Source organism: Rhinoraja longicauda, chromosome 30 (assembly GCF_053455715.1).
Source record: "Rhinoraja longicauda isolate Sanriku21f chromosome 30, sRhiLon1.1, whole genome shotgun sequence".
In the NCBI taxonomy this organism is placed as follows: Eukaryota; Metazoa; Chordata; class Chondrichthyes; order Rajiformes; family Arhynchobatidae; genus Rhinoraja; species Rhinoraja longicauda.
Window position 1 is genome coordinate 2,999,704 of NC_135982.1, and position 19,897 is coordinate 3,019,600.

The 19,897-nt window shown below is 48.1% G+C and overlaps 1 protein-coding gene across 1 annotated transcript; it reads left to right on the forward strand.

Annotated features, from left to right (window-relative positions):
- The first annotated feature begins 446 nt into the window (after positions 1 to 446).
- Positions 447 to 1,838, forward strand: LOC144608101 (CD276 antigen-like). The gene has a single exon (XM_078425428.1). The coding sequence runs from the start codon at positions 447 to 449 to the stop codon at positions 1,836 to 1,838; it is 1,392 nt and encodes a 463-aa protein (XP_078281554.1).
- Positions 1,839 to 19,897: the final 18,059 nt, after the last annotated feature.

Here is a 19,897-nt window from a genome sequence, read left to right on the forward strand (position 1 = left end):
TTCACCACTGAGAGTGCCTTGGGTCAGATAGTACAATAGAAAATGATGCTACTCTGTAGCATTGTAAAGAGTTGAAAGAGTGAAAATCATAACAGTTACGAATAAAAGCAGGTTGAAATTATTTTAGTGTGTAAGGATGGATAAATGTTGATTTTGTTCGATTAGCTTTGAGATTATTTATGAGGAAAAACCAAACAGGGTCTTAAATCAATGGGACCTTTAAACTATGATTGGGTAGATTATTGGGGGAAAGTAGATTGAAAATTTCATTTTTCTTCCTCCAACTTTTTTATAATTTATGTAGATTGGTATTTGTACTCCCTTTAAACCAAATTAACGACAAGGCCAAGATATCACTAACAATCGTGTTTATTTACAGGTGAACTGTGGAGAACATGGGAACTTAAAATCCTGGTGGACAGCATCATTAATGCCACAAAAGGACCATGAGACCTCTACCAGTGTTCCACCTGTATGTTTTGTACCACTTGTCATGGCTCAGAAGCACAAAAATGAATGTAGTATACCCATTGCCCAAGTCTAAACATCAGTCAGTGGTGGGAGTGCAAAAAGGTCAACCATTTACAGCATCGTGCAATCTCAACAAGATTAGATCTGAATCTGGCTCCTTTGATGTTGAATGGGAGCGAACCACGGATGGCTACACTTTGGAGAGGATCTTGCATCACTCTTACAGTCCGAATGAGCAATTAGTTCAATTTCTGACTGAAAATGTCAAAGCAAGAGTACGTGAAAGCTATCTCAATTCAAGTTTCTCCATTTTGAAGATTAACCCAACATTGCTTGAGGACAGTGGGAAATATTTTTGCTCCATCAATGGAGTCAAGAGCCTCATCATTACTCTCTTTGTTTGTATACCATTCAAGGATATGTTTCTGGACTATGAACCTAAAAACGTTAAAGAAGGAACTAAAGTGTCAATAACCTGTACAGCTAAGGAAGGATACCCTGAGCCTTATATTCGGTGGATTGCTTCAGGTAATGACATTTCACAAAAGGCAATCACTGTGATGGAGAAACTACCCAACAAAACATTTGATGTGAAAAGTTCTGTTGTGGTCAGTGTCCAGAAGGGAGAAAGGTATGTCTGCAGCATTTGGAACAAATACATTGAAAATTTATTGATAGACTGGGTTTTGCCTTTGCCAAGTGTTAAAGTTTTAACACCATATAAGGATATAATAGGAATAGCTGGAAATAGTGTTGAACTAATTTGTAATGTTTCTGTTCCGGATAAAGAGCAAATTTCTATGGCTGACTTAGGTTTCTATTGGTTCAATAAGGATCCAAATAGCAGAGAGCACCTGGTGTACTCTTTTGTCAATGAGGAAGAAAAGTTAATTGGCCAGCATCCAAGATATGTAAACAGGGTTTTCTTATACTGGGAGGACTTTCTGCAAGGGTCACCAGACCTGAAGATAAAAAACATCTCAATTGAAGACATGGGGGAGTACATCTGTAGAGTTAAAGACAACGGAAAGTTAATTGGTGAAGACCTTTTGGAACTTCGAGTGGCAGCACCCTATAGTGATCCAGTAATTACATACAAAGTAAACAAAACTACCAACTTCCAAGACATATTTCTCCTCTGTCACTCTCATGGAGGTTTCCCTTTAGGAAGCATCAGGTGGCTATCAAGTAATGGCAGTGACATCACCTCTCGCGCAAAAACAGTAATGAATTTGGCAAATGGATACTTCAATTTCAATAGTGGGATCCATATTTCAATAGAGGAGGGAACTCGATACACCTGCGTCATATCAAATCCTTGGCTAGCAGATAATGTAAGCTCAACAGTAACTTTTGTTGATGATTAAGTCTAGATTTAATTACCTGTGGAATATTTGTTTGGAAAAATATTGTATGGTTTGTTATTAAATGATTGAAATTGCTGCCTTTATAAAGTATGTCCATGGCTTCTGTGGTTTATTCATGCTTCATATTGCATTCCTACAGCAGATTATTGTCACAGATTGCCAGGCAGTGTACCAACGCATTGGCTGAATTACCACACTGATCTTCCTCATATTCTCTGAAGGGAAATAAAAACCTATTTTCAGACTTTCATAGTCTTCAAGATGCAAAACTGACATTGTAGATCAGTTCCTGGTCCATGGAAATGCAAAACCTGATGTTACTACAGGCAATCTGCAGTTCACACATGGTAAGGTTAAACATTCAGCACTATGCCTTTGCATCAACAACGGCCATTAAAACCACATTTTACTTACAACTTGTCCACTTTCCATTCCTCTTCAGAGAATGCTATTTTTACTCTAACTAAATGTGATCTCATTTGCTCTATTGTAAAATCTTAGTTTGTTTTTTTTCCCTTTAGCGCCTCCCAACTCTACTGAAGCCCCAAGCCTTCAAAGAGAGGATGACAAAATAGGTAACAAATCGTTCACGAGAAAATTATAACAATGGCTGAGAGAAAGTACTGATGGCAAAAGTTAACAATTGAGCACAGGGAGTGAGAGCAGGAGAAACTGTTGGTGATGCAATTAACAAAAATGGCATGAAACAACAGGGCAAGGATGAATAAGGAATGAACCGATTTAGTTATAGGAAATAATATTCAACCATAGAATTTATTAACTACCCGGAAATCTCATTAATACACTGCAACAATTTGTTTGCAAATCCTCTATGATCATCTCCATCCTTGTAATCAACCAGTCATGTTCTCTAGTTCTCACTTTTGCATTTTCTGAATCCTGATTCCTTTCCATTTCATCATTATTCACAGAACCTTCACCTAAATATCACAGTTCTGAAATTCAGTTCCCAACTTTCCATTTTGTCGCATGATTTTCAAACATTACAAATCTCCTCTATCCAGCTCAGAGACCTGTCCTTTGAATTACTTCTTTCAAGTACCACTTGGTATCTGTTTTCCTCACCAATTTTATGATGCACCTTTCAATATTTAGCGCGATTAATTATTGCATGTCCTTGAAATCTGATGATGGACTAGCACACCTACATAAAGGTAGAATATCTGGAAATTATCATAAAGGTATCATTTTAAGTATCATATCTATGCGTTATCCTTTTAAAATGATTAGTTCAACAATTGTGATGAAAGCATTTATTCCACAGACCACTAGTTTTTGGAAAAGAAACAAAAGGGAGAACAATGGGATGTAGTGTACTATAATTTGATGTTAAAGATAAAGCTGCACAAGCAGATTGGTTTGTACAACGGAATATTATTAATACATTAACGAGGAAATTTTAAAGTGTCTTACCTGCCAGCATTCAGTCAAATAAAAAAAACTGATTTATATATATAAATAGCTAGGCTAAGCTAAGGCCCCTCTCGGTCATGGCTGACCATGGGTGATGCATCCTGGTTGTTGGCTGCTTGCTCCAAACCTCGGCTAGAGCAGCGTTGATGTGTGGTCGGATGCAAGCCTGGGCGATGTCATATGAAGGACAGGCTGTTGCCCTTGCGGCACGTCCACCCTCTCCTCGTCGCTGATCGATCCAAAGGAACAGCAGAGCCGTTACAGTTTGGCACCAGCGCCGTCGCAGGAGCTGCCAGAACGTGGTTGTAGACAACGACCAACTGCCTTAGGGACTCCGACTCCAGATTTTTCTTGAGGTTTACTCCTGGAGCCTTTTCCATGACTGGATATAGCCACAAGGGACTGTCTTCCCAGGCTGACGAGCCTCATCTGCCCAAGACTCGTGGGGGTGGGAGCGTCTACCTTCCCGTCTAGAGCACCTGCCCACTGCAGCCTTCAACCGCCTTCCCAGCCGTTGTGACGCTCCACCAAAGTCAGCCATCATCCTCCGCCTGTTTCACCGTCGTTGTCTTGGTTGGATTACTCTTTGTCAGGGACCTGAGAGATTCGACCTTACCACCATGGGTGACCCTACCAGCAGTATAGCTCCAGACGGCATCGCTCTCAGGATCTCAGGACCACACAAGCTTCTCCACCACAGCAAGGTGACAATCCACGGAGAAGATATATATATATATATATATAAATAAACATTGAAAAATAGGTGCAGGAGCAGACCATTCAGCCCTTTGAGCCAGCACCGCCATTCAATATGATCATGGCTGATCATCTAAAATCAATACCCCGTTACTGCTTTTTCCTCATATCCCTTGATTCCTTTTAGAGCTAAATCTAACTCCCTCTTGAAAACATCCAATGAATTGGCCTCCACTGTCTTCTGTGCAGAGAATTCCGTAGATTCACAACTCTCTGGGTGAAAATAGAATGCTCACAATAGAAAAATGTATTGTTGTGTCATTTTAAAGAAGAATCCAAAATCACCAGACCTCCTTGCTGGCTTCCTTTAAGTTTGCCTCTTCGCTGAGTGAAACAGGTTTGATTCTTACTCCAAGTACTGCCTTTGAGAAGTTTACATGCTTTCTCCATGATGGCCTTCTGTGGCAGAGAATTCCACAGATTCACAACTCTCTGGTTGAAGACGTTTTTCCTCAGTCCTAAATGGCCTATCCCTTATTCTTAAACTATAAACCCTGGTTCTGATCTCTCCCAACATCGGGAACATTTGTTCTGCATCTAGCCTGTCCAATCCTTTAAGATTTTAATGTTTCTATAAGATCCCCTCTCATCGTTCTAAATTCCAGTGAATTCAAGCCCTGTCGACCCATTCTTTCAGCATATGTCAGTCAAGCCATCCCGGGAATTAACCTGGTGAACCTACGCTGCACTCCCTCAATAGCAATAGAAAAACCCAATACCATGTGCTCTAATTTTACACATTAACCTCTTGTGTGGGACTTTGTGAAAGGCTTTTTGTAAGTCCAGATACACCACATCCACTGGCTCTCCCTTATCTACTCTACTTGTTACATCCTGAAAAAATTCCAGAAGATTGGTCAAGCATGATTTCCCCTTCATAAATTCATGCTGGCATTAACCAATCCTGTCACTGCTTTACAAATGCACTGCTATAACATCTTTCACAATCGACTCAAGCATCTTCCCCTTCATGTAAGGCTAACTGGTTTATAATTCCCCATTTTCTCTCTCCCTCCTTTCTTAAAAAGTGGGGTTAGATTGGCTACCCTCCAGTCCACAGGAACTGATCCAGAGTCAAGAGGACATTGCAAAATGATCACCAATGCATCCAAGATTTTTAGGGCCACCTCCTTGAGCACTCTGTGATGCAGATCATCAGGCCCTGGGGATTTATCTGCCTTCAGTCCCAACAGTTTACCTAACATCATTTCCTGACTGATGTGGATTCCCTTCAGTTCCTCCCTCCCACTAGATCTTCGGTCCTCTTGTATTCCTGGGAGATTTTTTGTGCCTTCATTAGTGAAGACAGAACCAAAGTACTCATTTAAATGTTCTGCCATTTCCTCGTTTCCCATTATAAATTTACCTGTCTCTGATTGTAAGGGACCTACATTTGTCTTCACTGATCTTTTCATTTTTAAATATCTCAAAGGAGCTTTAAGGGTCAGTTTTTATATCCCCCGCAAGCTTTCTTTCATGCTCTTTTTCCTCCCTCCTAATTAACCCCTTTGTCCTGTAAGATTTGAGGTTTTCCCTCATTCTGCAATCAACACAAAACCAAAGAGCTGCAGTTTGGACATTTTATACGGGACTGGGGCTGATAGCGGAGAAAGGCTGTGGTCAGTTTGTTAACAAGGGATGTCACAATCCGTGGGTCCCAAGATGGCCACGGGACCTCGTGACCAGCCACAAAAGCAAAAACCCCACAGCCCAGTCTCTAGGTTTCTGCAAAGCCACGGCCAGAACAATGGATGGATATTGGTCGTGCAGAAACCCGCGAAACCAGGTCGAAGTCCAGACACTGGGGCGCTGACATCAGTATGCTTTACAATGCCCCAAGCCGACCTACACAGTTAATCCCGTTAAGGGGGCACAATAGCCCATAGAAACCTACCTGGCAGGTGATGGGAAACCAGTTAAACCCATCACCTCTCAACGAGAAACAAATTAACAGACCGTCTAGCCATCACCGGTACCCCCGGACATAACGCAGAACAAAGAGAAATCTCGAAACCTATCTTTGAAACAAAGAGATCCCGAGATCTGGCGGGAGATAGGACGGGTCAGGATTAGTATAACTGGCCACGATTTTTGGGTTAAACACGGCACGGAGAACGGAGACTCACCGAGAAAAGAACGGAGACTCACGGAGAAAAGAACGGAGAACGGAGACTCACCGAGAAGAACGGAAGGAAGAAACTCACGGAACAAGCACGACCCTCACGGAAAACAGCGGAGAAGCAGCACGAACAGCCAGTAACCCCAGTAATAGCCCCAATGGTGAGCATGTACCCCGATCCTGCACATCCTGGACATAGTTTTAGTGTAGAGGGGAGGGTGGCTTAATTAACGTGGGTGTATAAGTGAATATGTGTTGGCCAATTTTGCGATGTGTCGTACGTTCCCCATCTTGCAGTCGAGTATATGTCTTATAGAACTGTGCGTTTATAATTCAGAGTCAAAGTATTCATGTAATTCAGTATATGTCTTATAGAACTGTGCGTTTATAATTCAGAGTCAAAGTATTCATGTAATTCAGTATGTGTCTTATAGAACTGTGCGTTTATAATTCAGAGTCAAAGTATTCATGTAATTCAGTATGTGTCTTATAGAACTGTGCGTTTAGAATTCAGAGTCAAAGTATTCATGTAATTCAGTATATGTCTTATAGAAAACTGTGTAAAAGCATTCATGTATAATAGTCCCAAGTGCACAATAAAAGCCTTTTCCGTTTAAACCCTGGTCTTCAAATCTGGTCTGGTTGAATTTTTCTGCACTATCAACGCTCCTGCATCTAAGTCCAGTGTCTAGAACCGTAGGGGGTGAGTGGGTCGAACCACTCACGGGGAACCAGTATGCACGGCCTGGTCGAGGGACCAGAGCAAGGCACAGGGACCTTAGGTCGGGCGAAAGCTCGGCGCAGAAACCCCTTACAGATTATGGCGACCACGAAGGGACATTGGCAGCAGGACGATAGTGTGCCAGAAAAGGATTTGAAAACTAGGGAAGTAATGGACGAGCGCATTGCGGACTATGTCTTTAGCAAGGTGAATATCACCAAACAATGGATGTGTGTTTTATTAGAGGACAAGCGCCCACTGGATGCAGCGATCCGGTGGACGGCCAGCAAAGCCCACAAGAAATCTGTGGAAAAGGCGGTCTGGCTGACCTGTTACAAAAAGCAGGTCCAGCTCTTGGACCGCGTGGTTGTGGCACAGGCAGCCCAGATCAGGGACCTTCTTGAGGAGGTAGAGGAGAAGGCTGCGGGTGGCCACCAATTGATTGAGGCTCTGGACTCTTTAAACAAGGAGCGCCGGGTCGTGACCAACCGCCACGAGGCCAGGGTAGAGCTGATGGAGTGCCAGATCACTGAGGCCATGCTCAGTGAGGGCAAGCTCAGGGAACAATGCGCTTCCCTGAGCCGCCAGCTGGAGACCCAGGAAGAGAACCTCAAGGGGGTTAGGGCAGCCTACAAAATGGTTTTAGAGGACAGGTCGGAAGGGGCCGACCACGGGGTCTGCGGGGTGCTTTAAATAAAGCAAGCGGGCTGGTCTGTCTAAAGAACCCCCCAGCCGGCCAGTCACTGGCGGTTGCGAAGGTCCCGGATTCGATCCCCAGAAAGACCGTGGTGGCTTCGGCCCCCAGACTCCGCGATCCCCCTAGCTACAAGGCATCCTGGGAAAGGGGTAGTGTAGGGGAGAGGGAGAGAGAGGAGCTCCCGGTCGAGGACTCGGCACCGGCACCCATGTGCCCGGTCCTGGAAACCAGACGGGGACCCACCGCGCTGAATGGGGACGCCGGACCCATTCAGAGCGAGATCGTGGTGCCCCACAGCTCCCAGCAGTTAAGAGCCATGATCGGGCATGTAACCAAATTGTCCGAATCAGGGGACCCTTCGCTGCATTTCAGAGAAATAGAGCAAACCGCCGCAATCAACGGTTACGACGAGGGAGAACGGGCAAAATTGTTGCTGTTCTCCCTGGACAGCTCGATCCTCCAATGCCTCTCAGATGAGAGTAAAAGAGGGACCAGGACCTATGATCTCCTACGGGACGAGGTCCTGGAAGTTTTGGGGATGGGCGATGAGGGTCCATTTGCCCGATTGGGGAAGACCCTCCAGATGGAGGGAGAACCCCCAAAGGTTTTTGCGGCGCGACTGTGGTCAGTATACCAGAGCAGCTGCCCGCACGGGATGTCCTGGTCGGGAATGGGAGAGCCCAGTGGCTCCGATGTTTGGTATCAAACAGCCTGGCGGCCGTCAGGGAGCAGGCGAAAGCCTGGTTTGATCCCACAAATAGTACAGAGGAGGCGGTTTTGGACCGTCTCATGGTAGGGTATAGGAACACCCGGAGCACGTCTACCCGACTTGTAAAAGGGAAGGTGCACGTAGTGGAGGCTACTGCACCGGCCCAAAAGGAGTGGCGACAGGAGGGTAACCCTACCGCACAGTCCAAGTGTTTCAGGTGTGGTAAGGTGGGGCACTGCCGGAAGGATTGCAGGGCCCACACCAAGGAAGATAGGGTTGGCACCACCCTGCGCGCCGAGGTCCCAGTTAAGTCCGAAATTATTGAAACAATGATCGAGGTGATGCGGTCCCTCATGGCCACACAGGGGAAGGTGGCAGTCGACTGGCCAAAATTGACTGGAAGGAGGCCCTAGCAGGGAAGACGGTAGAACAGCAATGACAGGTATTCCTGGGAATAATGCAGAGGTTGCAGGATCAATTTATTCCAAAGAGGCGGAAAGACTCTAAGTGGAGTAAGAGACACCTGTGGCTGACAAGGGAAGTCAGGGACAGCATAAAAATTAAGGAGAGGAAGTATAACATAGCAAAGAAGAGTGGGAAGACAGAGGATTGGGACTCTTTTAAAGAGCAACAAAAGTTAACTAAAAAGGCAATACGGGGAGAAAAGATGAGGTACGAGGGTAAACTAGCCAATAATATAAAGGAGGATAGCAAAAGTTTTTTTAGGTACGTGAAGAGAAAAAAAATAGTCAAGGCAAATGTGGGTCCCTTGAAGACAGAAACAGGGGAATTTATTATGGGGAACAAAGAAATGGCAGACGAGTTAAACCGTTACTTTGGATCTGTCTTCACTGAGGAAGATACACACAATCTCCCAAATGTTCTAGGGGCCGGAGAACCTAGGGTGATGGAGGAACTGAAGGAAATCCACATTAGGCAGGAAATGGTTTTGGGTAGACTGATGGGACTGAAGGCTGATAAATCTCCAGGGCCTGATGGTCTGCATCCCAGGGTACTTAAGGAGGTGGCTCTAGAAATAGTGGAAGCATTGGAGATCATTTTTCAATGTTCTATAGATTCAGGATCACTTCCTGTGGATTCGAGGATACAAATGTTATCCCACTTTTTAAGAAAGGAGGGAGAGAGAAAACGGGTAATTATAGACCAGTTAGTCTGACATCAGTGGTGGGGAAGATGCTGGAGTCAATTATAAAAGACGAAATTGCTGAGCATTTGGATAGCAGTAACGGGATCATTCCGAGTCAGCATGGATTTACGAAGGGGAAATCATGCTTGACAAATCTACTGGAATTTTTTGAGGATGTAACTAGGAAAATTGACAGGGGAGAGTCAGTGGATGTGGTGTACCTCGACTTTCAGAAAGCCTTCGACAAGGTCCCACATAGGAGATTAGTGGGCAAAATTAGGGCACATGGTATTGGGGGTAGGGTACTGACATGGATAGAAAATTGGTTGACAGACAGAAAGCAAAGAGTGGGGATAAATGGGTCCCTTTCGGAATGGGAGGCAGTGACCAGTGGGGTACCGCAAGGTTCGGTGCTGGGACCCAGCTATTTACGATATACATTAATGACTTAGACGAAGGGATTAAAAGTACCATTAGCAAATTTGCAGATGATACTAAGCTGGGGGGTAGTGTGAATTGCGAGGAAGATGCAATAAGGCTGCAGGGTGACTTGGACAGGTTGTATGAGTGAGCGGATACATGGCAGATGCAGTTTAATGTAGATAAGTGTGAGGTTATTCACTTTGGAAGTAAGAATAGAAAGGCAGATTATTATCTGAATGGTGTCAAGTTAGGAGGAGGGGGAGTTCAACGAGATCTGGGTGTCCTAGTGCATCAGTCAATGAAAGGAAGCATGCAGGTACAGCAGGCAGTGAAGAAAGCCAATGGAATGTTGGCCTTTGTAACAAGAGGAGTTGAGTATAGGAGCAAAGAGGTCCTTCTACAGTTGTACCGGGCCCTGGTGAGACCGCACCTGGAGTACTGTGTGCAGTTTTGGTCTCCAAATTTGAGGAAGGATATTCTTGCTATGGAGGGCGTGCAGCGTAGGTTCACTAGGTTAATTCCCGGAATGGCGGGACTGTCGTATGTTGAAAGGCTGGAGCGATTGGGCTTGTATACACTGGAATTTAGAAGGATGAGGGGGGATCTTATTGAAACATATAAGATAATTAGGGGATTGGACACATTAGACGCAGGAAACATGTTCCCAATGTTGGGGGAGTCCAGAACAAGGGGCCACAGTTTAAGAATAAGGGGTAGGCCATTTAGAACGGAGATGAGGAAGAACTTTTTCAGTCAGAGAGTGGTGAAGGTGTGGAATTCTCTGCCTCAGAAGGCAGTGGAGGCCAGTTCGTTGGATGCTTTCAAGAGAGAGCTGGATAGAGCTCTTAAGGATAGCGGAGTGAGGGGGTATGGGGAGAAGGCAGGAACGGGGTACTGATTGAGAGTGATCAGCCATGATCGCATTGAATGGCGGTGCTGGCTCGAAGGGCTGAATGGCCTACTCCTGCACCTATTGTCTATTGTCTATTGTCTACCGGCTCCCCGGGTGCGGAGGGGGCACTGGACATTCCCCAATGACATCAGCCCGCGCAGCCCGCCTATCTGTGTCCTCCCCGCTACGATGCATGGAAGAGGCCGCTTGTGGAGATGGTAGTGGAGAGGCAAAGGGGCAATTATCTGTTGGACACGGGGGCTTCATGCACCGTGGTCCACACAGAGGAACCCTTTGACTCTCCCCTGTCCACAGGGGTCCCTTTCGCACTGGCGGGGTTGACAGGGAAGGAACAGGCTGGCGCACGTTCCATCCCGCTGTCCGTTCATTTGGGGGCACTCCATACCACATGGGAGTGTATCCTGATGAAGTGGACAGAAGGGGGTGGGAAGGGGATCATTGGATCCGATTTTTTAGTAAGCCATGGGATCCTCATGGACTTACGGAACCACTGCCTTTGGGTGGAAAAGGGCGGTAAGGGGGAGATAATAGTGATTAGGGGAAAGGAGGGGAAAGGGACTCTGTGCACCATGAAGCCGCCCGAGGGTTACGACCTCGAGCGCATGGTGGCGGAGGTCCCGGCCGAACTACAAGAGTGTGTGGGGAGCAACCTGAACGCGTTTGCGACCCACAAACATGATCGTGGTAGGGTAGTGGGGTTCGAGGTTAGCATAGACGGGGACCCCATGACCAGACCCCAGAGGTAGTACAATTTCCCCAAGGAGGCGGAACCCGATTTGGAGATAGCCATGTCTTCATTGGTGCAGCAGGGCGTGCTGAGGCCGATAGCCACACACGTGAACTCTCCATTGTGGCCGGTTAGGAAACCGGATAACTCATGGAGGGCCACGGTGGACTACCGGGTCCTCAACAGTAATATCCCCGCCTGCGCACCCACGGTGGCAGCAGTTGCCGACCTCATAGGGAGTATCCCAGCGTCCGCGACCACGTTCACGGTGCTGGATATTTCAAATGGGTTTTGGTCCATTCCGCTGCGGCGGGAGGACCAGTACAAGTTTGCCTTTACTTTTAATGGGCAACAGTACACCTGGAACTGCCTGCCACAGGGTTTCCACAACAGCCCCAGTATCTTTCACCAGTGCATGGCGCATAGCCTGAGGGAGTTTAGCCAGCGCCACCAGATCGTGCAGTATGTGGACGACCTCCTCCTGTTCACAGACACGAAGGAGGCGCACAGTCCACTGTTGGCCGAGCTGTTAGAGCTGCTGGCTAGGAAGGGTTTTAAGGTAAACCCGAAAAAGGCACGGATCGGTCTGCCAGAAGTAAAATTCTTGGGTCTGACCATCCGCGCCGGGGAAAGGGCTATAGATCAGGCTAGGAGGGAGTCAGTGCAGGAGTTACCAATTCCCTGCACAGTAACGGGTGTGAGGTCTTTCCTGGGACTGACCGGGTATTGCAGAGACTTTATCGAGGACTACGCGGCCACCGCAGCCCCGCTACTCCGACTCCTACACAAGGGAGTGGAGTGGTCTTGGGATGAGGGTTGCCAGGCCGCGTTCGAGAAGTTAAAAGGGGATCTGCAAACCGCACCAGCTTTAGGAGCTATAGATGGAGAGAAAGGGTTTTCTCTGGAGGTGGCTGCCAGTGGGGACAGCCTGAGTGCCGTGCTGCTACAGGAGCGGCACGGTAGGCTGCGACCAGTGGTGTACTCCTCCAGGGTGCTCACCGATGTGGAGAGGAGTTTCTCCAATTGGGAGAGGCACCTTTTAGCCACGCATTGGGCTGTGAAGAGGTCATTAATCTTCACAGGGACCTCTCCCACCACTCTCCTCACCCACCACACACCCACCCAGATGCTTCTGGATGGAAGGATCAAGGATGGGACTGTCAGCAGCGCCCGCATCGCGCGCTGGACCCTCCTACTTTCACAGATGGATCTGAAGGTGGAAGGTCTGTGTGAGCCCAAGCTCGCGGCCAATTTGGTATACCCCGGAACGGCCCATCGGTGTCCCGTGGAGGGGGTTTGGGACGTCGACATAGGTTTACGGGCTGGGATCCATCCCACAGGCCGGGAGCTCTATGTGGACGGCTCCAGCACGGTGTCAGCTGGCGAACGACTCACGGGATGTGGAGTTTATGACCCCGAGGCAGGCATTGCCTTGGCAATTAAGCTCCCCAGCACCATGAGCGCGCAGCAGGCCGAGCTGTCCGCAGTGGCATACGTCGTTACCCACCCAGAGATGTTCCCAACCCCGTACACGATCTGCTCGGACAGCATGTTTACATGCAATTCGTGTACCGAGTACCTGGCCATCTGGTCCCGTCGCGGATACACTTCCTCAGACGGAAGGCCTTTAACGGTTAAGACCCTGCTAGAGCAGATCTTGGCCGCGGTAGGGGAGAAAGGGGAGGTCTTCATCCACAAGGTGAAGGCCGATTCCGCCACAGAGCCCCGGGGGAAGGGCAACCAGCAGGCGAACGCCCTGGCTAAGGAGGGCGCCCACAGTGGCATTTTCTGGGACCCCTATGGGCCCAGGCAGATAGCAGCGATCCAGGGTAGGGAAGGTAACGTCGGAACCCCAAAGGTCACATTGCCTCCGGACCTGAGGACCGTCCAGGCTCAGGATCCTGTTTTAAAAGCCATCCTCAGAGCTGTTAGTGAGGGCGAGCAGGTAGAGGGTCTCTACAGTAAGGCGGCCCTCTCCGTAAAAGAAGGCATGCTCTTCCATGCCGAACAGTGGGTTGTGCCACAGCAGCACAGGAGGGAGTTCCTCCAGCTGGCACACGAGGGTCCAGGGGCAGGGCACCCCGGACCGGAGGTTACGTGGCAGCGGGTAGAGCAGGCGGGATGGTGGCCGGGGCTTAGGGACGAGGTCCGTGAGTTCTGTGCCAGCTGCCTCGTCTGTGCTGCCAATAACCCAGACCCCCAGAAAAGGAAAGCGCCCATGGGACACGTCAGGAGGGTGGAGGGACCATGGCAGTCGATCCAGATCGACTACATCGGGCCCTTGCCCACCACCCAAGGAGGCTATAAGTACTGCCTCGTCCTGATAGACGTGTTCTCCAAATGGGTGGAGGCTATCCCGTGTAAGGCAGCTACGGCACTGGGTACTGCCAAGATCCTGGTCCGGGAGGTGTTCTCACGGTGGGGGCTCCCTCGTTTTGTGGAGTCCAACCAAGGGAGTCATTTCACCGGACAGGTGATGCAGAACACCCTCATGCTCCTGGGCATTGAGGGGAAGTGGCACGTAGCCCACAATCCTCAGTCATCAGGGATTGTGGAGCGCATGAACAGGACCCTGAAGGAAAGGTTGAGGAAAGAGGCCATGGGCTCGCCCCAAAAATGGGCAGAGGTCCTGCCCCATGTCCTCATGGGGATCAGGGCCAGCCAGTCAAAGAGCACGGGGTATTCCCCGTACGAGCTGATGACTAGCAGGGTTATGCGCACTCCCACCCATGTTCTGGCCTCGGTGCTCACGGAGGGTCAGCTCGAGGAGGTTAAGAGGGACAGGTTTGTCCAGAATCTTTTCGAGCATCTGAAGCAGGTCCACGGGCAGGCGGCTGGGAACATGGGAAGGCAGCACCTGGGCAACAAGCTGTTGCTGGAGCCGCGCTAGCTGCAGGAGTGGGAGGTAGGAGAATTGGTAATGGTTCGGAACTACGCTAGGGTAGGTAGTTTCGAACCACTCTACATGGGGCCCTACAGCATTGTAGATAAAGCCAGCCCCATGGTCTACGCCGTGAAGATGCCCCGGCGGATTAAATGGTTTCACATTAACCAGTGTAAATCATATAAGCCTGGAGCACAGGGGTCAACCACAGGGGCCAGCCCTGTGAGTGGGGACTCACAGCCAAGGATGAGGCAGGTCACGCAGACAGGCAAGGTTGCCTGCGTGAGGGGGGAGGACATTCTCCAGGAATGGAGAGTCTCGCGTTTTGGGTGGGATTCAGACGAGGAAGGGCCTGATCAGCTCGACCAGGGGCTGGATCCTATTACGGAGGAGGAGGAGTCGGAGGGAAATGACAGTAACGTCCCCGACTCAAGCACCAGGAAGGCGGGGTAGCAGGCGGAGGCTCACCACCTGTAGGTACAGGCAGGGTGAGGCCGGATGCCGTGGGAATACCCAGCACCGAGGGGGCAGAGCTGGATGAGGAGGGGCCAGGGTCGGCAGCTGCGGGGGGTACCCGAGTTGCGACACGGCAGGAACCGGTCCTCAGCCAGGCTGTCCAGGGGGCAGTGTCTAAGGTGACTCTCCGTAGGTATAGTAGGGAACCCCAACCTAGAAAGTTTTGGCCAGAGGTCAATCACGCCCCGAGGTACGGGAGCCAAGTGAGGAGGAGGAAGCTAACGTTTCAGAGGAGGTTTAGCCCCCGACAGGCAGCGACAGGCTGCGGAGGATCAAAGGTGGGAGACAGCGCGGTGCAGCCGCAGGAGACGACCCGCTGCAGCCCTGACATAGATTAGCTGAGCCGCCCTGGGAAGGCGGCGCTGTATTATATTTTAGAATAGATAAGGATAAGTAATATAGATAAGGATAAGTAATATAGATAAGGATAAGTAATATAGGTAAGTTTTGTGGAGGTAGTTGTAAATAAAGTTGATGCGTCCAGGATGCAGGTGTGGGGTGCAGGCTGGGGATCAAGAGACCCGCCCGCAGGGGCATTAACAAAGCCAAGCGCTCCCCAAGAGACTGGCTATACCATATTTTTAATCCGTTTTCTGGAGTGAAAGGAGGCACTCGTATGGTGGATCGTTGCCACGGCGATCGGATGTGGGTGGGCCTATCGGGGCCGCAACAAGTACATCATCGTCTACGGCTGCTCCGGGGACACGGCTCCCATCGCGACCGATGGGACTGGAAGGAGACAAGCGGAGGAGACCGCAGTTCACTTTCATGAAAGCCGGTGACCGGGGTGGCTGGGATCGAACTCTTCAGAATATTCCAGCGCCTCAGGCTTTGCTTATCGGGACACTTCGTTATTGTGCCCGAGAGTCAAGATCGTCGCCCAAAGAATAAGCGCCACCGTTGGCAAAAGGATCTGCCTGGTATGCACGGGGAAGGTCCCCGCGAGCAGGCGGTGGTGGCTGAGGAAAACGAGCCGGACAATGGCTAACTCCACTGTTGAGTGGGAGAGACTTAACAACAACACTCACAGGACTATTTCTGGGACTAATGAACAGTTGAGTGTGTGTTGGGACAAATGGTGGGAACCGGATGAGGGGATCTATATGTGTATGTGGGGTTCGAGGTATCGCTGACGTGCGGGTGGGCGAGCTGCTAGGAGGACGGGCCCCCTCCGCACCGAGTGAACTGTGTTTTGCATTGTCCTTTTTCAAAATTGTATAAAGAGTGATTGTGTTGAAGGAATGTACAAAATGTATCGTTTTGCTGTTGTGTTGTTTTCATGTCCTACATTAAAGCTGACACCAGTAGGAGGATAGCAGAGGCATCGGCCTGGGACAAGGTGTAAGTGTATAGGTAGACATGAAATGTAAATATTTGTAATATAGTTTTGCCCGGGACACGGACAGTATAGGTCAGCCTAAAAGATGGGGACTGTATGTTCGCAATGAAGCACTAGTTAGTTAAAACCTCAGGGGTCTGGATGTGGAGAATCGGGAAAACATTGCTCAACCACATTATTTAATTGATTCGATAAGCTGGGGTTATGCAAATCAACAGGAGGGACTGTAAGATTTGAGAAGTTTTCCCTCATTCTGCAATCAACACAAAACCAAAGAGCTGCAGTTTGGACATTTTATACGGGACTGGGGCTGATAGCGGAGAAAGGCTGCGGTCAGTTTGTTAACAAGGGATGTCACAATCCGTGGGTCCCAAGATGGCCGCGGGACCTCGTGACCAGCGTCAAAAGCAAAAACCCCACAGCCCAGTCTCTAGGTTTCTGCAAAGCCACGGCCAGAACAATGGATGGATATTGGTCGTGCAGAAACCCGCGAAACCAGGTCGAAGTCCAGACACTGGGGCGCTGACATCAGCATGCTTCACAATGCCCCAAGCCGACCTACACAGTTAATCCCGTTAAGGGGGCACAATAGCCCATAGAAACCTACCTGGCAGGTGATGGGAAACCAGTTAAACCCATCACCTCTCAACGAGAAACAAATTAACAGACCGTCTACCCCCGGACATAACGCAGAACAAAGAGAAATCTCGAAACCTATCTTTGAAACAAAGAGATCCCGAGATCTGGCGGGAGATAGGACGGGTCAGGATTAGTATAACTGGCCACAATTTTTGGGTTAAACACGGCACGGAGAACGGAGACTCACCGAGAAAAGAACGGAGAACGGAGACTCACCGAGAAGAACGGAAGGAAGAAACTCACGGAACAAGCACGACCCTCACGGAAAACAGCGGAGAAGCAGCACGAACAGCCAGTAACCCCAGTAATAGCCCCATGGTGAGCATGTACCCCGATCCTGCACATCCTGGACATAGTTTTAGTGTAGAGGGGAGGGTGGCTTAATTAACGTGGGTGTATAAGTAAATATGTGTTGGCCAATTTTGCGATGTGTCGTACGTTCCCCATCTTACAGTCGAGTATATGTCTTATAGAACTGTGCGTTTATAATTCAGAGTCAAAGTATTCATGTAATTCAGTATGTGTCTTATAGAACTGTGCGTTTATAATTCAGAGTCAAAGTATTCATGTAATTCAGTATATGTCTTATAGAACTGTGTAAAAGCATTCATGTACAATAGTCCCAAGTGCACAATAAAAGCCTTTTCCGTTTAAACCCTGGTCTTCAAATCTGGTCTGGTTGAATTTTTCTGCGCTATCAACGCTCCTGCATCTAAGTCCAGTGTCTAGAACCGTAGGGGGTGAGTGGGTCGAACCACTCACGGGGAACCAGTGTGCGCGGCCTGGTCGAGGGACCAGAGCAAGGCACAGGGACCTTAGGTTGGGCGAAAGTTCGGCGCAGAAACCCCTTACAGTCCTCCTCTGTTGAGTTCTAAACTTCTCCCAGTCCTCCGGTTTGCTGCTTCCCCAGGCCAATTTCTATGCCTTTTCCTTGGATTTAACACTATCCTTGATTTCCCTCATTAGCCACGGCGTTTTATTTTTTCGCCAGACAGGGATGAACAATTTTTGGAGTTCATCCATTCGTTCTTTAAATCTTTGCCTTTGCGTCTCCACCGTCAACCCTTTAAGTATAATTTATCAGTCTATCCCAGCCAATTCCCATCTCATACCTTCTAAGTCTCCTTTTTTTAAGTTCAGAACCCTCGTCTCTGAATTAACTGTGTCAATTTCCATCCTAATGCAGGATATCATCATATTATGGTCACTGTTGCCCAATGGGCTCCGCACAACAAGATCGCTAACTAATCCTTCCCCAATGCACAATACCCAGTCTAGGATGGCCTGTCCGCTAATCGGTTCTTCTTCGACATATTGGTTTAAAAAACCATCCCGAATACATTCCAGGAAATCCTCCTTCTCAGCGCTGCTACCAATTTGGTTGGCCAAATCTATATGTAGATTAAAGTCACCCCTGATAACTGCTGTACCTTACGCATCCCTAATTTCCTGCTTGATGCTATCTCCAACTTCCCTACTGCTGTTTGGTGGTCTGTATACAACTCCAACAAGTGTTTTTCGCAGTTCTACCCATACTGATTCTACAGCATCCAAGCTAATGTCTCTCCTTGCTATTGCATTAATCTCCTCTTTAACCAGCAATGTCACTCCATCTCCTCTTCCGTCTATCCTCCCTAATTATCGAATACCCCTGCATGTTCAGCTCCCAGCCTTGGTCACCCTGGAGCCATGTCTCCATAATTCCATCTATATCATGTTCCTTAACTTCTAACTGCACATTCAATTCATCCACCCTATTACGAATGTTCCTCTCATTGAGGCACAAAGCTTTCAGGTTTGGTTTTCTTATCTCCCTTCTACCTTTTTTTTGCTTCTGTCCTCCTTTTATGGCCCTCTGTCTCCTTGCATTGGTTCCCATCCCCCTGCCCTGTTAGTTTAAACGTGACCTTTCCTACACTCTCTTTCCCGTCAACTGCACGCATATGTAGTTACGGTTTGGAAATACAATGGGACGTTGAAGGGGAGGAGCAAGATAAAGTAAGGTCTATTGCTCTTGAGAGGGAAGATTGAGAAATACTGTATGAAGGGAGTAGATTTTGGAAAATTATTAAAAGACCTTTGCTGCTCAATGTCCCATGAACTCGCTCTCCATAACTAGACAGGATGGGCAAGTTCTCATCAATAAAAGTATAACACAAACAGAGTTGCACACGGTCACAGTATTTACACCACTATTCTTGAAGTGCATGTGGCTCTATGACATTCCAATTGTAGTTTTACAGACCTCTCATTTCTGTATTTAAACATGATATATTGTTACAATAGAGCAATAAAGCATGGAAAAAAGCCCCTCGGTCAACTTGCCAAATCCGACCAAGATGTCCCCATCTCTGCTAGTCCCACCTGCCCACATTTGGCCCTTATCACTCGAAACCTTTTTTACCAATGTACATGTCCAAATGTCTTTTAAATGCAAAACTAATGCACTCGACCCTCAACCAGAAAATTGTGCACGAATCCCACCCAGGGGAATTGGAGCAGGAATGGGTGATGTTTCGGGTTGAGACCCTTCTTCAGACTGAAGATCTCGACCCGAAATGTCACCCTTTTCTTCTCTCCAGAGATGTTGCCTGTCCCGGTGAGTTACTCCACTATTTTGTGTCTACCTTCAATTTAAACCAGCATCTGCAGTTCTTTCCTACATGAATTGGAGCAGTAAATCTGTCTGACAACCCTGGGAAATACAAGAGAGCCTGCATAGGTGAAGGTGATATCCTTCGAAATGGATAGTAATCCATGGCTTTGTTTATTCCCCTTTGTGAACACAGAAGAGCCCTGGTCACTATTTTGAAGATCAGTGAGTTTTGTATGATGAAATTCTGATGAAAAGGACAAAGATATCTCATCGGATTAGACCAAATGGAATAATGTGACAATTCCAGGCAGATTGTGCTTCTTTGTGTTACTGGTTACCAATAACAGCACCGAGGAACATTCCCAGCAGGCCAGGCTCTACCAATGGCAAAAGTTCTCCGTGCTGTTCTGGTTTAAAATGCATCGATCAAACAACATTA